The sequence below is a fragment of the Nyctereutes procyonoides genome, unplaced genomic scaffold, assembly GCF_905146905.1.
Source record: "Nyctereutes procyonoides isolate TBG_1078 unplaced genomic scaffold, NYPRO_anot_genome, whole genome shotgun sequence".
Lineage (NCBI taxonomy): Eukaryota > Metazoa > Chordata > Mammalia > Carnivora > Canidae > Nyctereutes > Nyctereutes procyonoides.
Window position 1 is genome coordinate 74706154 of NW_026575125.1, and position 21685 is coordinate 74727838.

Consider the following 21685-nt stretch of genomic DNA (forward strand, 5'->3'; position numbering starts at 1 on the left):
TTTCTATAAATCTATAACTAGAATCAAATCCCAGCATGCCAGGTGGAGAGGGAGGAAGGACACTGCAGTTATAAAAATCAAATAGATAGTTCATACACCAGTTGAATTGGAGGTATATATATATATATATTATATATATATGTATATATAATATATATAGTTATATATATATAATTATGGGAAATAGGAAATAAAAATTACCTATTTCAGTCTCATTTTTGGTTGAGATCTCAAGACAATAGGTTTCAATTACTGACAAATTCCGAAGTGTAAAACAAGGTGATGAAAACAGGTCATACAAAAGGACTTGGATGAGTACTGAGTTGGTAACCCTTAGATAACTGCACATTTTCTGCCTACAAAAGGCATTTGAGAGGTTAAAAAGATTGTTGGTGATTAGAAGACAACTTCTAGTGAGAACCTTTGCATTTCATGAGTGCTTCCATTATAGAAAAGGAGTTTTCATGCCAAAGGCAAAAAGAGTTGGGAGGGGCAAGATGGCAGAAGAGTAGGGTCCCCAATTCACCTGTCCCCAACAAATTACCTAGATAACCTTCAAATCATCCTGAAAATCTACGAATTCGGCCTGAGATTTAAAGAGAGATCAGCTGGAATGCTACAGTGAGAAGAGTTCGCGCTTCTATCAAGGTAGGAAGACAGGGGAAAAGAAATAAAGAAACAAAAGGCCTCCAAGGGGGAGGGGCCCCGCGAGGAGCCGGGCTGAGGCCGGGGCGAGTGTCCCCAGGACAGGAGAGCCCCGTCCCGGAGAAGCAGGAGCTGCACCAACCTTCCCGGGCGGAAAGGGGCTCGCAGGGAGTTGGAGCAGGACCCAGGAGGGCGGGGATGCCCTCGGGCTCCCTGGGACACTAACAGACACCTGCGAGCGCAGGAGAGTGCTCCGAGCTCCCTAAGGGCTGCAGCGCACACGGCGGGGCCTGAGCAGCTCGGAGGGACTCGGGAGCGGCTCCACGGAGGGAGCTGCGGGGCGGGAGCGTGAATCCAACAGCGCAGGCCGGGAGCACAGGGCGCCGGGACACAGCCCAGGATCCGGCCTCCCCCGGGACAGGCAGAGGCCGGGAGAGCCCAGGACAGCAAGGACGCTCCTGCCCCGAGCTGAGCAGATCAGCGGCCGCCCCGGAGCCTCCAGGCCCTGCGGACGGATGGAGAGCCCCGTAGTTCCTGCGGGGGCTGAATCCAGGTTTCCAGAGCTGCCATAGCAACTGCGGCTGTTCCTCCTGGGGCCTCACGGGGTAAACAACCCCCACTGAGCCCTGCAGCAGGCAGGGGCAGAGCAGCTCCCCCAAGTGCTAACACCTGAAAATCAGAACAGAAGGCCCCTCCCCCAGAAGACCAGCTAGACGGACCAGTTCCAGGGGAAGTCAAGGGACTTAAAGTCTACAGATTCAGAAGATACTCCCCCGTGTTTTTTTTTGTTTTTTTTTTCTTTTTTCTTTTCTTTTTGATTTCTGATTGCTTCCCCCACCACCCTTTTTTTTCACCTTTTTTTCTCTTTTTCTTCTTTTTTCCTTTTTTTTTCTTCTTTTTCTTTTTTCTTTTTCTCTTTTCTTTCCTTCTCTCTCTTTCTCTCCTTTTCCCAATACAACTTGTTTTTGGCCACTCTGCACTGAACAAAATGACTAGAAGGAAAACCTCACCTCAAAACAAAGAATCAGAAACAGCCCACTCTCCCACAGAGTTACAAAATCTGGATTACAATTCAATGTCAGAAAGCCAATTCAGAAGCACTATTATACAGCTACTGGTTGCTCTAGAAAAAAGCATTAAGGACTCACGAGACTTCATGACTGCAGAATTTAGATCCAATCAGGCAGAAATTAAAAATCAATTGAATGAGATGCAATCCAAACTAGAAGTCCTAATGACGAGGGTTAACGAGGTAGAAGAACGAGTGAGTGACATAGAAGACAAGTTAATGGCAAAGAGGGAAACTGAGGAAAAAAGAGACAGACAATTAAAAGACTATGAAGACAGATTAAGGGAAATAAATGACAGCCTAAGGAAGAAAAACCTACGTTTAATTGGGGTTCCCGAGGGCGCCGAAAGGGACAGAGGGCCAGAATATGTATTTGAACAAATCCTAGCTGAAAACTTTCCCAATCTGGGAAGGGAAACAGGCATTCAGATCCAGGAAATAGAGAGATCCCCCCCTAAAATCAATAAAAACCGTTCAACCCCTCGACATTTAATAGTGAAGCTTGCAAATTCCAAAGATAAAGAGAAGATCCTTAAAGCAGCAAGAGACAAGAAGTCCCTGACTTTCAGGGGGAGGAGTATTAGGGTAACAGCAGACCTCTCCACAGGGACGTGGCAGGCCAGAAAGGGCTGGCAGGATATATTCAGGTTCCTAAATGAGAAGAACATGCAACCAAGAATACTTTATCCAGCAAGGCTCTCATTCAAAATGGAAGGAGAGATAAAGAGCTTCCAAGACAGGCAGGAACTGAAAGAATATGTGACCTCCAAACCAGCTCTGCAAGAAATTTTAAGGGGGACTCTTAAAATTCCCCTTTAAGAAGAAGTTCAGTGGAACAATCCACAAAAACAAGGACTAAATAGATATCATGATGACACTAAAATCATATCTGTCAATAGTAACTCTGAACGTGAACGGGCTTAATGACCCCATCAAAAGGCGCAGGGTTTCAGACTGGATAAAAAAGCAGGACCCATCTATTTGCTGTCAACAAGAGACTCATTTTAGACAGAAGGACACCAACAACCTGAAAATAAAAGGTTGGAGAACCATTTACCATTCAAATGGTTCTCAAAAGAAAGCAGGGGTAGCCATCCTTATATCAGATAAACTAAACTTTACCCCGAAGACTGTAGTGAGAGACGAAGAGGGACTCTATCTAATACTTAAAGGATCTATCCAGCAAGAGGACTTAACAATCCTCAATATATATGCCCCGAATGTGGGAGCTGCCAAATACTTAAACGAATTATTAACCAAAGTGAAGAAATACTTAGATAATAATACACTTATACTTGGTGACTTCAATCTAGCTCTTTCTACCCTCGATAGGTCTTCTAAGCACAACATCACCAAAGAAACGAGAGCTTTAAATGATACACTGGACCAGATAGACTTCACAGATATCTACAGAACTTTACATCCAAACTCAACTGAATACACATTCTTCTCAAGTGCACATGGAACTTTCTCCAGAATAGACCACAGACTGGGTCACAAATCGGGTCTGAACCGATACCAAAAGATTGGGATCGTCCCCTGCATATTCTCAGACCATAATGCCTTGAAATTAGAACTCAATCACAAGAAGAAGTTTGGAAGGACCTCAAACACGTGGAGGTTAAGGACCATCCTGCTAAAAGATAAAAGGGTCAAACAGGAAATTAAGGAAGAATTAAAAAGATTCATGGAAACTAATGAGAATGAAGATACAACTGTTCAAAATCTTTGGGATGCCGCAAAAGCAGTCCTGAGGGGGAAATACATCGCAATACAAGCATCCATTCAAAAACTGGAAAGAACTCAAATACAAAAGCTAACCTTATGCATAAAGGAGCTAGAGAAGAAGCAGCAAATCAACCTGACGCCCAGCAGAAAAAGAGAGTTAATTAAAATTCGAGCAGAACTCAACGAAATTGAGACCAGAAGAACTGTGGAACAGATCAATAGAACCAGGAGTTGGTTCTTTGAAAGAATTAATAAGATAGATAAACCATTAGCCAACCTTATTAAAAAGAGGAGAGTGAAGACTCAAATTAATAAAATCATGAATGAGAAAGGAGAGATCACTACCAACACCAAGGAAATACAAACGACTTTAAAAACATATTACGAACAGCTCTACGCCAATAAATTAGGCAATCTAGAAGAAATGGACGCATTCCTGGAAAGCCACAAACTACCAAAATTGGAACAGGAAGAAATAGAAAACCTGAACAGGCCAATAACCAGGGAGGAAATTAAAGAAGTCATCAAAAACCTCCCAAGACACAAGAGTCCAGGGCCAGATGGCTTCCCAGGGGAATTCTATCAAACGTTTAAAGAAGAAATCATACCTACTCTACTAAAGCTGTTTGGAAAGATAGAAAGAGATGGAGTACTTCCAAATTCATTCTATGAGGCCAGCATCACCTTAATTCCAAAACCAGACAAAGACCCCACCAAAAAGGAGAATTACAGACCAATATCCCTGATGAACATGGATGCAAAAATTCTCAACAAGATACTAGCCAATAGGATCCAACAACACATTAAGAAAATTATTCACCATGACCAAGTAGGATTTATCCCCGGGACACAAGGCTGGTTCAACACTCGTAAAACAATCAATGTGATTCATCATATCAGCAAGAGAAAAACCAAGAACCATATGATCCTCTCATTAGATGCAGAGAAAGCATTTGACAAAATACAGCATCCATTCCTGATCAAAACTCTTCAGAGTGTAGGGATAGAGGGAACTTTCCTCGACATCTTAAAAGCCATCTACGAAAAGCCCACAGCAAATATCATTCTCAATGGGGAAGCACTGGGAGCCTTTCCCCTAAGATCAGGAACAAGACAGGGATGTCCACTCTCACCACTGCTATTCAACATAGTATTGGAAGTCCTAGCCTCAGCAATCAGACAACAAAAAGACATTAAAGGCATTCAAATTGGCAAAGAAGAAGTCAAACTCTCCCTCTTCGCCGATGACATGATACTCTACATAGAAAACCCAAAAGCCTCCACCCCAAGATTGCTAGAACTCATACAGCAATTTGGTAGCGTGGCAGGATACAAAATCAATGCCCAGAAATCAATGGCATTCCTATACACTAACAATGAGACTGAAGAAAGAGAAATTAAGGAGTCAATCCCATTTACAATTGCACCCAAAAGCATAAGATACCTAGGAATAAACCTAACCAAAGAGGTAAAGGATCTATACCCTAAAAACTATAGAACACTTCTGAAAGAAATTGAGGAAGACACAAAGAGATGGAAAAATATTCCATGCTCATGGATTGGCAGAATTAATATTGTGAAAATGTCAATGTTACCCAGGGCAATTTACACGTTCAATGCAATCCCTATCAAAATACCATGGACTTTTTTCAGAGACTTAGAACAAATTATTTTAAGATTTGTGTGGAATCAGAAAAGACCCCGAATAGCCAGGGGAATTTTAAAAAAGAAAACCATATCTGGGGGCATCACAATGCCAGATTTCAGGTTGTACTACAAAGCTGTGGTCATCAAGACAGTGTGGTACTGGCACAAAAACAGACACATAGATCAATGGAACAGAATAGAGAACCCAGAAGTGGACCCTGAACTTTATGGTCAACTAATATTCGATAAAGGAGGAAAGACGATCCACTGGAAGAAAGACAGTCTCTTCAATAAATGGTGCTGGGAAAATTGGACATCCACATGCAGAAGAATGAAACTAGACCACTCTCTTGCACCATACACAAAGATAAACTCAAAATGGATGAAAGATCTAAATGTGAGACAAGATTCCATCAAAATCCTAGAGGAGAACACAGGCAACACCCTTTTTGAACTTGGCCACAGTAACTTCTTGCAAGATACATCCACGAAAGCAAAAGAAACAAAAGCAAAAATGAACTATTGGGACTTCATCAAGATAAGAAGCTTTTGCACAGCAAAGGATACAGTCAACAAAACTCAAAGACAACCTACAGAATGGGAGAAGATATTTGCAAATAACATATCAGATAAAGGGCTAGTTTCCAAAATCTATAAAGAACTTATTAAACTCAACACCAAAGAAACAAACAATCCAATCATGAAATGGGCAAAAGACATGAAGAGAAATCTCACAGAGGAAGACATAGACATGGCCAACATGCACATGAGAAAATGCTCTGCATCACTTGCCATCAGGGAAATACAAATCAAAACCACAATGAGATACCACCTCACACCAGTGAGAATGGGGAAAATTAACAAGGCAGGAAACAACAAATGTTGGAGAGGATGCGGAGAAAAGGGAACCCTCTTACACTGTTGGTGGGAATGTGAACTGGTGCAGCCACTCTGGAAAACTGTGTGGAGGTTCCTCAAAGAATTAAAAATAGACCTGCCCTACGACCCAGCAATTGCACTGTTAGGGATTTACCCCAAGATTCAGATGCAATGAAACGCCGGGGCACCTGCACCCCGATGTTTCTAGCAGCCATGTCCACAATAGCCAAACTGTGGAAGGAGCCTCGGTGCCCATCGAAAGATGAATGGATAAAGAAGATGTGGTTTATGTATACAATGGAATATTACTCAGCCATTAGAAACGACAAATACCCACCATTTGCTTCAACGTGGATGGAACTGGAGGGTATTATGCTGAGTGAAGTAAGTCAATCGGAGAAGGACAAACAGTGTATGTTCTCATTCATTTGGGGAATATGAATAATAGTGAAGGGGAATATAAGGGAAGGGAGAAGAAATGTGTGGGAGATATCAGAAAGGGACACAGAACATAAAGACTTCTAACTCTGGGAAATGAACTAGGGGTGGTGGAAGGGGAGGAGGGCGGGGGGTGGGGGTGAATGGGTGACGGGCACTGAGGGGGACACTTGACGGGATGAGCACTGGGTGTTATTCTGTATGTTGGTAAATTGAACACCAATAAAAATTAATTTATTAAAAAAAAAACAAGGCAAAAAGCCTCAATAGGTGTATTTAGAGCCTGGAACTTGTTAACACTCAAGGTATCTAGCTCATCCCTGAGAAACCTAAAAGGTAAGACCAGCTAGCTACTTTGACATAAGACTGAAGCACATTTGGGGAGACTGGACTCCTTGAATTTGGGAGTTACATTGCACAAATAATGTGTGAGTGGTTCCCATAGACATAACATGAGCCATACAGGAGACAGAGCTAGTTTGGGGAGGTCATTGATCTAGGTCATGATAGTCTTCTGGAGGATCAAGGAAACCTTAGCAGAAACAACCTGGATATACTGCTGGAAGTATAGGCTAATGAAGTGGTCTAAAGTGACTAGCTCAGGGATATGTATTTGCCCAGTTCAAGAGAAGTGCAGGTAAGAGATTATCAACAATGGGGAACTCCCTATAGAAACCATGAAGGAATCATACAAGGGAAGGAGTTAACTTTAAATACCTTCACAGCCTAGAATGTGCAGGTACTAGATGACCATAACAGTTCCAGATATATAGGACTTTATTTATTTTTTTTTAATTTTTATTTATTTATGATAGTCACAGATCGAGAGAGAGAGAGAGGCAGAGACACAGGCAGAGGGAGAAGCAGGCTCCATGCACCGGGAGCCCGATGTGGGATTCGATCCTGGGTCTCCAGGATCGCGCTCTGGGCCAAAGGCAGGCACCAAACCGCTGCGCCACCCAGGGATCCCTATATAGGACTTTAATCTTATTTTCTCTCTGTCTTCATCAAATGAAAACTGTTGTTTGGTTTTCAAGTTCATTTGTTTGTTTATTTTAAAGGAGATGGAAGTTTATTGAATACACTGCAAGGGAGTGGTGGGCAGGAGAGCAAAGGAGAGGCTGTCTACCTAAAATTTATTTATTTAAGCAATCTCTACACTGAACGTGGGGCTCAAACTCATGTTCCCAAGATTTAGAACTGCTTACTCCAACTGAGCCGGCCAGGTGCCTGGAATGGAAACTGTTTTGTGACTTGAATTGACAGGAAGATTTTTTTACATATAGGGCAAGCAGGAAAGTCATGGGACATATGCTAGATTTTACTTAAGGGATAGGAGAACTAGTGCCAAGGGCAGGTTTGCATGGGTAGCAGGTAGAAAAAATGTTTTATTATAGTATTCTACAAATCCTACTTGTTCAATGTATTTGCTACATTGGCAACATTTTTAAGAATATGAGTGAGAATAGATTCTAAGAATATTAGATAAAATGGAAAAGGACCTAATTTTGGCTACTTTTGTCAGGCATCTTTCAACTTACAGGCAACTTGCATTTGCTATTTCCTTGGAAAACTTTACCCTCAAATATCTGCCTAGATCACTCCCTTACTTCCTTCAGATACTTCCTCCTGAGCCTTTTCTTGTTTTACCAACAAGAATTCAAGTTCCATGAAGACATTTTTCTGCTGTTTTATTTAGTGTTGTGATTCCCTGACACTTCAAACAGCACCAGGTATGTAGTATATGCCAAATAATTAGTAATAAATTCAGCTGAATTCATCAATATGTGTGACATAGAAGAGATTTTAAATTCAATGTGCTATCTCATTCAGCTAGATTCTAATTGTTTGCTCAGTTGGTTGACTGAACTATGGCCTCCTGATATATCACACCAAAAATGTTGGTATATCAGAAATTGCTAACAGGGTGCCTGGGTGGCTCAGTTGGTTAAGTGTCTGCCTTTGGCTCAGGTCATGATCTCAGGATCCTGGGATTGAGCCCCATGTCAGGCTCCTTGCTCAGCGGGGAGTCTGCTCCCGTACTCATGCTCTCTCTCTAATAAATAAATAAAATCATTTTTTAAGAAAGAAATTGCTCAGTATGAGCAATGTAACTAATCTAAAGAGTTATGGGAAAGGGAATGTTGGAGTGTGCTTATCATGTATTACGTGCTCATCTACTCCCTAACTATGTCTAAAGAGAGGGCTAGAAGATGTTATCTTTAACAGAAATTGAGCAGTAATTAGGCAAGCATATTTTGAAAATCTTATAATAGATATTCTCATTAGGATGAGGAGGATGCTGGGAGTGATTCTTAAAGTTGGCATAGCCTCTTGTTTTCAGTAGTTATGCAAGGATCTCAGGGTAGGATAAACTAAGAAGCTGCAATTAACCACCAAAGACAAGGAAAGCTTAGTTAACTTTACATGTATCAAGAATGTTATGGTAGACAGAATAGTTTGAATTAGGAATTTTTGTTAGTAGCTAATTGATCCTGTGAAACTATGACAGAGACAATATATGTGTTAAATCCTGTTACATTTCGTCCTAGGTTCATACTTATGGAGTGCCTTTCTCAGACAGCTATGCAGTTGACTGATTTATGGCCATTAGAATGTGAGCAGAAAACTCCATCATAATCTCCCATGAGCCCTCTCTCTCCTTCTATCTTCCAGCTGGATATAAGCACCTAAGGCAATATTGGAAGTCACATGTTGAAGATGGTGTAGATTCCTGCCAAGTTCCTGCCACCTTGCTCCCTGAATGACTGCATGGAACAGATTCCACTCCCTTCCATCTGTATTGCAATGCTATCTGACTGAGAAATTTTCAGTTTGCTAAGCCTCTGAGATTTGGGAAATGCTTTTAAAAGTACTTAGCCTATGTGATGAGCACTGAGTAATGTATAGTATTATTGAATAACTATATTCTACACATGAAACTAATAAAACATGGTACATTAGTTATACTGGAATTTAAAAAAACTGAGAAGAAAAGAAAGAATGAAGGAAAGAACAATAAACTCCAGCTACTTATCTAAAAAACGTACTTAGCCTATCTTGACATATAAGTATTACTAGGAGAGCATGGATATGTATCCCACTAATTTCTTACTTGATTTGGGTTACCCTAAAACCCTAGGTATGGCAAACAGAGGGCTGGTATGAGCCACTAGAAAGTCTGGATTCCCTCTTAATTACAAGACCTGAATCAGTTGAAATACTATTCGTAGTCCTCCTGAGTCAGGACCTTGCAATAATATCACAAGTAGATACTATGAATATTCTTCTTCTCCAAATATCTTGCAACCACAATTGAATATCATTGATCTTAATCGATAGATGAGAAAACTAAGACTCAGAAGTTTTCCAAGATCATATACCTTGTAAATAGGGGACCTGGGATTCTAGCTTGTATTCCTTATTCTTAGATGGCAAGACTGGTTGTTACAAACTTTTGTCATGTCATACATAGGTGTAAATTCATTCAGCAACACCTCTTAATCGGGAGGATGTTGAAAATAAAATGCTTCCCCTTTGGGTCTAGTTCTAGAAGCCACATTAATTTGCTGGTTACCAAGTTAGCATAACATAAAGAAATGAGAAAATATATTGAATGACATGGCTCTTCTTTTCAGATTTGACATACCAACTTTATCATATATTAAAAGACTTTTTATATCTAAATATGTCCATGCTACTGTTTATATATTTTTCTATTATTTGGAGATGACTAAACTATTTTATTGATTTATAGTAAATTGTCCATTCTGGCTATTGCTGTTCGCCTTTTTCATACCCCAGAAAGAAACTATACCCTTTAGTAGTCACTCCTCATTTTCATCCTCTCCCAGCTACTACCATTATTCTACTTTTGTCTCAACAGATTTGTCTATTTTGAATATTTCATATAAATGGAATCATACAATATGTGGCCTTTTGTGTTTGGCTTTCATTTAGCATAATGTTTTTGAGGTTTATCCACCTTGTAGCCTTTATCAGGACTTCATCCTATTTTATGTGTACTGAATAATATTCTACTATATGAATATACCACATTTTTGTTTATTGTTTTCTCAGTTAATGGACATTTGGGTTGTTGGCACTTTTTCACTATTATGAGCATTTGTGTAAAAGTTTTGTGAACATAGGTTTTCAATTATCTTGAGTATATACATCCAAGGAAATTGCTAGGTCACATGGTATCTCTATCTATCTCTTTGGAAGAATTGCCAAACTGTTTTCCATGGCGACTGCATGGTTATATATTCCCACCAGCAATGTATGAAGGTGACAATTCTCCATATCCTCAGCAACACTTGTTATTGGTTTTTTTGGCTTTTTTTGATAATAGCCTTGCTAGTGGGTACAAAGTACCTAAGGGACACATCCCCAGTGGTTCTGCTCTTGTCTAACCTTTATGCAAAAATTGGTCCTCCTGACTGGTTTACTACTGGACCAGATTCTGCCATTCACTTGGAAATGTTTGGCCTAATGGTCAGAAGCCACCTACATTTTACATTGTTCTCTACACATGTCCTGCTGCTTTCCAAATGCAATTCCTGGGCCCTGGCATCCTTCTCAGATATCCTTACCAGAAAGGACCTGAATAGGTCATTTACATGAAGCTATACTTGACTAATTATGGTAAGTGTGGGAAACTTACAAAACTGAGAAAAAAGGAGAAGACACCTTATGTAAAAGACTCATGGAGTTTTCAGCTTCATTCAGTTTATGGAGACCCCAGCGAGGGGCCTTGTCCTTGAATGCTGTGACAAGACCCCTGTTTTTGTGTTTTTCCTTTCAAGAAACACTGTCCCTATTTGCAGATGGTATAAATGCTTATGTAGAAAGCTGCAGGGAATCTAGAATCAGCTATTAGAAATAATAAATGAATTTAGCAATGTCATAAGATACAAGGTTAATATAGAAAAATCAATTTTATTCTTATGTAGTAGCAGCAGCAAACAATTGGGAAATTAAATGTAAAAATTCCATTTATAGCAGCAACAAAAAAAGATAAAAATACCTAGGAATAAATGTAACAAAATATGTACAAGACCCCTATGATGACAACTACAAAACACTGTTTGGAGAATTTAATAAGATTTGAATAATAGAAATCATACAATGTTCACATATTGAAACTATTAATGTAGCTATTCTCACCAAACTGATGTACAGATTAAAACCAATCCCAATAAGAATTCTTGCTGGCTTAAAAAGATAATTAGCTGATTCTAAAATTTGTATGAAAATCCAAGGGACCTAGAATATCCAAAGCAATTTCAATAGAGAAGAACAAAGTAGCAGGAGTTTCCCTACCTCGTTTCACAACTTACTATTAAGCTACAGCAATCAAGACAGTTTAATATTGGTGAAAAAATACATATATAGATCAATAAAACAAAATAGAAAGTATAAAATATACCTACATATGTCTAATTTTTGACAAAGGTACAAAGGCTATAGGATGGAGAAAGGAAAGTCTCCTCAACAAATGGTGCTGTATTAGTCCAATATCAATATGGAATAAAATGAACATGAGAGTTTACTTCATACCTTAAACAAAAATTAACATGAGATGGTTCATAAAATAAAATGAAAAGCCTAAAACTATAAAACTATTAGAGTAAAATATGGGATAAAGTCTTCATAACCTTGGATTAGGCAACACATTATTTAAATAGGACACAATTATAAAAAGGAAAAGTGGATTAAATGTACTTCATGCAAATTTACAACTTTTGGTCTTGAAAGAAATCATTAAGTAAATGAAAAGGCAAACCAAGACAGAAAAGTGTATAACATATATATCAAAGAAATTGAATATAGAATTTATAAATAAATCTTGCAACTCAGTAGTAAGAGGACAAACAACCAAATTTTTTAAAATTAGCAAAATATTGGGTCACCTGGGTGGCTCAGTTGGTTAAGGGTCTGCCTTCAGCTCAGGTTGTAATCTCAGGGTCCTGGGATTGAGCCCATATTTGGGCTCCCTGCCCAGCAGAAAGCCTGCTTCTCCATCTCCCTCTGCCCCTCCACTACTAATGCTCATGCTCTCTCTCTCTCTCTCTCTCTCAAATAAATAAAAATCTTAAAAAATATTAGCAAAATATTTGAACAAATTATTTCGCAAAAGAAGATATATGAATAATAAGTACGTGAAAAGATACTGAACATGATTAGTCACTAGAGAAATAAAAATTAAAGCTACAATGTAACACACACCTTTTTAGAGTGGTTTAGATTTCTAACAGACACATGAAAAGATGCTCAACATCATTCATCATCAGGGAAATACAAATCAAAACTACAATGAAATAGCCTCTCACACCTGTCAGAATGGCTAAAATCAACAACACAGAAAAAAAACAGGTGTTGGTGAGGATGCAGAGAAAGGGAATACTCTAACTTTTTGGTGGGAATGCAAACTGGTGCAGCCACTGTGGAAAACAGTATGGAGTTTCCTCAGAAAGTTAACAGTAGAACTACCCTATGATCCAGCAATTGCACCAAGAGGTATTTATCCAAAGAATACAAAAACATTATTCAAGGGAATATATTCATCCCAATGTTTATAGCAGCATTATTTACAACAGGCAAACTATGGAAAGAGCCCAAGTGTGCATTGACTGATGAATACTTGTCAATGCACAAATATTATGAAGCACAATTTATTTACTTGTAAATAAATTTATTTATTTGTAATAGCCCAAAATTGGAAAGTACCTAAGTATCCATCAAGAGATGAATGGATAAACATTCACCATATCATGGAATACCACTTAGCAGTAGAAAGGAATATGCTATTATTACATGCAAAATCATTATGTTGAATGAATGAAGCCAGATAAAAATAAGAGTATATGCTCTGTGATATAAAAAGTATTGCAAAAAACAAAATATAGGGACAGAAAGCAGACCAGAGGTTGCTTGAGGATGCGGGTGGAAGGAGGGATAGATTACAAATGGGAAGAAAGAGACTTACAGAAATAATGGAAATGTTTGCTATTTTCATTGTGGTCATGATTTCATAGGCTTCAATATACATAACACAGATCAAATTGCATAGTTTAGGTCTTTTTAAACTTTATACCTTTATAAAGCTAAATAATTACTCACACGTAGACACAGACTGAAAGGACTGGAAGTGATAACTTGTATTGGTGTTTTCTTCTCCTGATACTTCGTTTATTTTTACTTTTTTCATTATAAGTTCAATTTTTCCTTGGTGGCCTCTTTAAAGTATCCCTCAATGAAATCTCCATTTTCTGTTAATTGAAGATGACAACATATGCTTTTGGAAGACTCTTCTCAGAGATCTCTTTGTGTTTTTAATTACTGGGCTTCTATCCAAAGCCTTGCCTCAAAATCTATAAAATCATACACATATTCGAGAAACTAAATAGTTACAAACATGAACACATAAATGAGTGATAGGGATGAATGCATTAGTTTGTTGTTCCTGGCTGATTTCATTTTTTGGTTTTGTTTTCATATTTATTTTCTTGCCAGCCTCTTTAGGGACACTTCCATATAATACATCTATCTCTATTGTCACCTTAAAGAGTCAGAATATATTACCCACCAAGATTGACCCTCCCATGGGATGTGTGGATTCACTAAAGTAACTCAGTTCTCCTTCAATCACCTTCTGACTTGGTGACTTTTACTTTATTCCCTGGCTATTACTTTTTCCAAAATTCTGTTCTCGTTCCTCCACCTTTGCTGAAACACTCAGAAAAGGGTGCTTGTTTGTCTTCAGTCATGTTCTGATCATGGTCCCTGAATTTTACGTTTCTAGAAAGTTCTGTACTTATACCTGACCATCAGAGAAACTTCCAGGAGAGGTGTCTTAATTTGGTTCTCCTTCAACCAATCATATTGTTACCTTGTTCCCTGACCTTTACCACTTCTAGAAAGTTCTGACTTCATCTCCCTCAGAAACACCAAAGAAGGGGGCTTTATTTCAGTTTTTTCAAAAAATCTCATTCTGAACCCCAACATTGACCTTTACTTCTTTTGGAAAGTCTGTCCTCATCTCCCACCACCCCCAAAGAACCCTGGTGGGAGGCTTCCTTCAGTTATCCTTCCACCCATTAAGTTCTAATCTCACTTTCCACCCACAGATTTTTTAAAATTGAGGCTAGCTTGGGAAATCTGGGACTGGTGTATGGAAAGGTATAGTATTGATTTTCAGAAGGACCAAAAGGCCACTCATGAACATCAATCAGCTAGCCTTTATGAATTGCCTAAGTTCACCACCTTGCATTTCCAGATCAGAATCTCCATCATCCCCTTCTTCTAGACAGAAGCTGAAAGATCATTCCAGCTCCAAAAGGTTGTAAGGGGCGCAGAGCTCTCATTAAGTGTTTGCCAATTAAACATGCAGGGAATCTGATGACTTAAGTGTGAACAAATAAACAGTGATTTTGTTTAAGTTGTACGTTTGTTAATGCACACACTGGCAATCAGCACACATATATTTCCAAATCATGCCTCGTGGAGGTACTGTGGGAAGGATATAAGCATCCTGAACTGGGGACTGTGGTCTCAGCTCTACCACTAACTGGTTGTGTGAACTTGGGAAAACCGTTTCCCTACCTAGTTTCTTCACTGTGAAATGAAGTTTGAATTAGTGATTTAAGACAAAAATTTTAATTTCAATTTAATTAACATATACTGTATTATTAGTTTGAGGGAGAATTCAGTGATTCATCACCTGCATAGAACACCCAGTGGTTCAATTGCCCTTCTAAATGCGCATCTGCCAGTTATCCCCCCACCTCCCCTTCCCCCAATAAACCCTCAGTCTATTCCCTAGAGTGAAGTCTTATGGTTTGCCTCCCTGTTTTTGTCTTATTTTATTTTTCCTTCCCTTCCCTTTTGTTCATGTTTTGTTTCTTAAATTCCACAAATGAAATCATATGGTATTTATCTTTCTCTGAAGGACTTATTTCACTTAGCATAGTACCCTTTGGTTCTATCCACATCATTGCAAATAGCAAGATTTCATTCATTCTGATGGCTGAGTAATATTCCAGCGTGTGTGTGTTTAGTGGCAGAGAAAGGTGCTGGAGTTTATGTATATTATAATATATATAAAGTTAATATATATATACACATACAAAGATATGGTATCTACATCTTTATCCACTCATCTGTCAATGGATATCTAGGCTCCTTCCATATTTTGGTCAATTGTGGACATTGCTGCTATAAACATTGGGGTGCATGTGCCCCTTTGAATCACTGTATCTTTCAATAAATACCTAGTAGTGCAATTGCTGGGTTGTAGGATAGCTTTGTTTTTAACTTTCTGAGGAACTTTCATATTGTTTTCCAGAGCAGCTGTACCAGTTTCTTTTACCTTGCAACCTACATTTAGAAATACATTTTATAAGGCTATAATATTTCCTACATGTAAAAAAAGTTTCTTAAAATAACTTTTTTAAAAGATGAATTTACAGGTACCTGGGTGGCTCAGTTGGTTAAGTATCTCAGGTCATGATCCTAGAATTCTGGGATGCAGTCCCACATCTGGCTTCCTGCTCAGTGGAGTCTGCTTCTCCCTATCTCTCTCAAATAAATAAATATTTTTTAAAAGAGATTTAGTTTAGAGGGGTAGGAGAGAATCTCAGACTCCCCACTGAGCATGGAGCCTGATTTCAGAACCCATGAGATCATGACCTGAGCCAAAACCAAGTCAGATGATCAACCTACTAATTCACTCAGGCACCCCTCAAAATAATCCTTACTACTACTCATGGGCAATGGACTGGTTTTTTTGTTGGTGTTGAAGATTGCTTGTTGTGACCCACAAAACTAATTTTGAGAGCCATAATGATAAAAAAGGAGCCATAATGGGTGGCAATTGTCACTTTGAAAAATACTGGATTGCCAAGGCTTTTTTTTTTGGATTGCCAAGTTTTTAAGCTTTCTCTCCGATTTCCTAAAAACGAGTTTCTGTATTGGAAATATACTAAAAAATTTTAAAAACAGCCTCAATGTTACTGAGTCTCTTAGACCTTCCTCAGCTTATCACTTGTAAGTCAAATATGCTCTTATCCCCAGATGACAAGGTCTTCTAGAAAATGGCCCAGGCCAGATATATAGTAGGGGGTAGCTTGGTACTTAGCATCTCTTAACTTCAGTACCCTAATCTACCACTACCTTCACCCCTCTTATAATGTCTATTTTAAGGTCTTGTACTTTTCTTTTTTAATGTTTTTGTCCATTGAATTCAGGTAAACATTCTTAATTTTACTTTATTGCTCACACTTAACATGACAACATACACCTATGTACATAGATAGATGCATACATACATACATACCACAGTGTCCTCAAATTAGAGGTGTACACTAGATTTACCTGGAAAGCTTGCTAAAAAACGGAGATTCTGGAGTGCCCATCTGTGTATCTGGAGGACAGAAGCCAGATATTCTATATTCTCAAATCTCCCTTTCCCAAGGTGTTTTTATGCAGGTGGAAGACTCATACTCCTTGAAAAACAGTAGAGCACATACATTGTTAAAATGACATCAGATATTGAGTTAGGAGTATGATCCTTCCTTTGTTCATTGGATGGAAACAACAACAAAAACAGTCAAAGACTAGAGATTTTGCATTTAGGTAGCTAGGAGAGAAAAAGTAGTATTATAAAATAAAGACTAGGGTGAAAGCAGAAGATTACTGTTTCAACTGCTTTATTAATTTCAATTATGAAAAGAATAGTTTTTTCTAAAACTGGGTGAAATTGCCCTGCTGGACAGAAAGTTTTACAGAGACAAAACAATATTTAATTACAAACTGGTAACTGGAAACACCAAATGTTTACAGAAAAAGTAAATCACAAAACTACAAGCTTGTGGAGCAGAGGCCACATTATTAACCTCAGGGAAAACCTTAAGATTCACGGTATAAGGCAAAAGTCATAATGATTATCAGGTTCAGGAGTTTGGAAGCGCTTATGATGCTTCATTTGCTGCTCTTTAGTCTTTCTCCTGATCTCCATCATTTGCCCTACGAACTTTTCCACATCATCTCCCATTTCATTGTGATCAATATTCTTGTTAGGTATGGCCCATCGAAAATTAGGGACAAGTCGTCTCATTCGCCCCAGCTTAACATTTCTTCCATTCTTCTTGCCTTCACTCCCTTTCGAATTGCATGATTCCTCTTCATTCTCCACAGAGCTCTGTTCTTCGTTTTCCTGCTGGGCACTTTCCACGTTGACACTTTTCACCACTTGTTTCTCTTTGGACGCCATTGCTCCTAAAAGACAAAAGAGCAATGATTTTCTTAGTGGACTGATCAGCACCGAGGACAGAGGCCCTACTATGCACATTCCAAGATTCAAAGCCCTGGATCTCTTCAGTTTTTTAAAATTTCATTTTCCCACCTGAGAGGCTCCCTACACCCTCCAGGGGGCACCCGGTCCGAGCCCCCCTCCCGCCCCCGTCGCTCCCCTCCCCGCCCCCCCCCCACCCAAAGCCCACCATTTTCCCTGCCGATCCCTTCCCAGGCCTCTGCAGGCACCAAGATGGAGGACGCGCTGGGGCGGGGGGAGGGGTAGGGGTAGGGAATTTGGGGCCTCAGGGCTTTCCACACCACACGTTCCCCGCACGCCCCCTCTACTGTCCCCCACACCGACCTGGGCCTATCCTTGCAGTCTCCTCCTCCTCCTCCGGATTCTCGCCGCGAGTGCGCCGGCGCCGCAACACTTGGACCAGCACACCTGCAGAGGGCGGGGGTGGCAGCAGGGGGGCTGCGGCGGCCGTACGGCTTCGCGCGGACCCGACGCTACCCAGCCCCTCACGGGCCCCCCACGGCCGTGCCCCGCCCCCCAGCCGCCCTATCCCCCGCGCTGACCACCATTTTCTACACCAAGAAGGACGGGCGCGGTGCGGGGCAGGGCGAGAGGCAGGTGATGCCGAAGGGTCAGCGCCTCACCACAGCCCGGCGCTCCGCCTACCATTTTCTGCAGCCAAACGCGGGCTGTGGTGGGGCGGGAGGCTGCGGTCCCTCCGCCGCTTCGCCCCGGGGCTGCGGCACCCCGGTGGGCTCCGCGGCCCGTGTGGGCTCTCCCACACCAAGCCCCGGGATCGCTCCCCGTCCGCCGGGTCCCTTACCTGCTCCCCCTCCGCCTCCTACTCTTTGGGGCCGCCCCTGGTCCGCCGCCTTCAGGGCCACCGGGAGCAGGTACCGACGAGCGGGCGAGCGAGCGAGCGAGCGAGCGAAGCCCGGGTCTGACGCTACAGCGAGGCGCGCGAGTCAGCGTTGGCGGGTCACGTGAGGCCTTCGTCACTGCTCGGGGCACCGCCCCCATGCCGTGTGGGCTGCTGCCCGCGAGGTGGCGTTCGGCGGGTCCGCTAGCACAGCTCGCCTCTGCTGCTGCGTCCTTCTTAAGCAGCACCAGCCTGGGCTCTGTGACTCTCCCTTTGTGTATTCCTGGGCTTTTCTCTGCCTGCTGGGGAAGGGCAATATCTTCTCAGGGGCCTGTTGGCCATTCCCAGTTTTTCTCTGGGGACTTGCCTCTTCCTATCCTCTGCTCCAAGAATATGCTTTCTTCCACTTGCTGTGCTGTCTGCTACCAGTGCTCTCCATCTTCCCTCCACTAAGATGCATAGAAGAGATGTGTCAGGCAAAAGAGTCAGGAGAGTGGATTTTTAAGAATTCTTAGTATCTGTTTTGTTCTTTTTATATTAAGCCCCCCCCGAATCAATATACTTTTTTTTAAGGAAAATATATTTTAATTTTAAAATTAAACTTGAGGACAAAAACCCAACCACCTGTTTCTTCTGCTAAGTAAGTCACTATATAAATATAGACTCTACAGGCAGCGTCTTTTTTTAGAACTTGGAAGAAAATACGGCAGCTGATGGCTCCTCTTGTTAGGGGCTCCCAGACACATGAGGCCCTTCCATAGGGTGAGCTAACGAGTCAGTAGTGCCCCAGAGTCTTAATGAATTTTCAGAATTAAAACAACACCAGCAATGAAAATTCCTTAACAAATTTCAGGCTTAAAAGGTAATATGTAGTTCTTTATTTGCAAATCACATGATTTAGAGAATCCTAAGGTATCTACAATAAACGTACTATAGAACTAGTACTTTAATTCAGCGGAGTTGCGGCTATAGATGGATATAAAAAAACTCCATTGTATTCCTGTATGCTAGTGATGAACAATTGGAAATTGAAATTGTGTGTGTTTTGGATAGATACAGATGTAAAGATACAATATAAAGATTAATGTAAAATAGAGGAAGGTCCAGGATTAGGAAACTTAGTACTGTTAAACTATCAATTCTCTCCAAATTAATCTATAAATTTAGTGTAGTAAAAATAAAAATTTTAGCAGGCTTCTTTGTATAACTTGACAAAATTACCCCAAATTTATATGGAAATGAAAAGGACCTAGTATAGACAATGATTTTGAAAAAACAGCACAGATGTGGAAAATTATATTATCTGATTTCCAGACTGAGGTTGTAGTAATAAAGGTAGTGTAGTAATGGAGTATACATAGACACTGAATTTAAAATTAAAAGCCTCTGCTCTGTGAAAGATATGGTTAAGAAAACGAGGGGCTCCTGAATAGCTCAGTTCATTAAGCATCTGCCTTAGGCTCAGGTCCTGATCTCTTTCCTGGGATGGAGCCCCCCATTAGGTTCCCTGCTCAGTGGGGAGCCTGCTTCTCCCTCTCCCTCTACCACTTCCCCTATTTGTGCTCTCTCCCACTCTCTTTCTCAAATAAATTTAAAAATCCTTTAAAAAAAAACTTAAAAAAAAGAAAATGACGTGGGAAGCTCATCAATATGTGTAACCAAAAAAGAGCTTGTATCCAGAAGATATATAAAGACCTTCTAAAATTCAAAATAAGGCAAACAATGCAATGAAAAATGATCAAAAGATTTCAATAAGCATTTCACTAAAGTACATGTACAAATCACCAAAGAGCTCATGGAAAGCTGCTTGATGTCATTAATCACCAGGAAAATATAAAACAAGCAAACAAATATAAACAATGAATTACCACAACATGACCATCAGAATTGATAAAATTAAAAAGTCTGATAATCCTAGATTGTCAGATATGCACAGATATCTAAAAGATGTTTTGAAGATATGGAACAACTGGAAATCTCATTCCTCATTTGTTGCTGATGAGAAGTTCAACCACTTTTAAAGACTTTTTGATAGTTGCTTAAAAAGTTAAATTTATACTTACCATATGTCCAAGAAATTCCACTCTCAGGAATCTTCCCAAACAGAATTCAAACCATATTTCCTCAAAAAGATTCGTGTAGGAATGTTCATGGCAATTTCATCTAGATAGCCACGAAGTGGATACAATCCAAATGTCCATCAACAAGTAAATGTATAAACATTGTGATGTATTCATGTGTTAGGGTACTACGGAGCAACAAAAAGGAACAAACTACTGGTAGAAGCAATAACATAGATAAATCCCAAAAAACATATTATACTCAGGGAAAGATATCAGACACAAAAGACTGCATTCTGTTTGATTCCATTTATATGAAGTTTTGGAAGAGGCAAAACTAGTTTATATTGATATAAATTGGATGAACTCAGTGTTATATTGATATAAATTGGATGAAATCAGTGTTTGCCTGGCTTGAAGGTTGGAATTTTTCTGAGTTTAAAGGAGGAGTAACAGAACTTTCTCAGGTGAGGGAAATGCTCTGTGTCTTGATGGGGTAGTGACTCCATTGGTGAATACATTTGTTGAAAACATTGAACTATATAGTTAAAATGTATGCATCTTATTGCATGTAAGTTATATCCAATAAAGTTGATTAATAATCAAAATAAAACTAATTAAATACTGGCAAGAGCATTACACTAAGAATTATAAAATAATTTTGAGAAACATTAAAGAAGACCTAAATAAGGATAGATATATACTGGGTTCATGTATTGAAAGACTCAATATTTTAAGGTTGTCAATTATTCCCAAATTGATCTATGAACTCAATGCAATCCATATAAAGATCCCAGTCAGTTATTTTTTGTTGACAGGCAGATTCCAACTATATATGTGAAAATACAAAAAAAAAAAAAAAAAAAAGAAAATGTAGCCAAAAGAACCCTGAAGAAGGGAGCACCAAAACTTTCACCAGTAGATACCAAATTTAATACAATGCTACAGTGAGTAAATTATGAATAAATAATATGATATTGTCTCAAAGATGAATTTACATACGCATGCATGTACAGACCTGTGAAACATACCTACACATACTGTCG

General features: G+C 39.8%; 1 protein-coding gene across 1 annotated transcript; it reads right to left on the reverse strand.

Moving 5' to 3' along the window:
* Positions 1-16661: 16661 nt before the first annotated feature.
* BEX4 (brain expressed X-linked 4) lies at positions 16662-18685 on the reverse strand. Its single transcript, XM_055338478.1, has 3 exons — positions 18544-18685; positions 18066-18149; positions 16662-17686 (listed from the first exon to the last, which is right to left on the reverse strand). Exon 3 carries the CDS (start codon positions 17679-17681, stop codon positions 17325-17327), a length of 357 nt encoding a protein of 118 aa, XP_055194453.1. The 5' UTR covers positions 17682-17686; positions 18066-18149; positions 18544-18685; the 3' UTR covers positions 16662-17324.
* Between the last annotated feature and the right edge of the window lie 3000 nt (positions 18686-21685).

Coding starts and splice junctions, on each gene's coding strand:
- BEX4 (XM_055338478.1), bottom strand. CDS start 17,681: ATGGCGTCCAAAGAGAAACAAGTGGTGAAAAGTGTCAACGTGGAAAGT.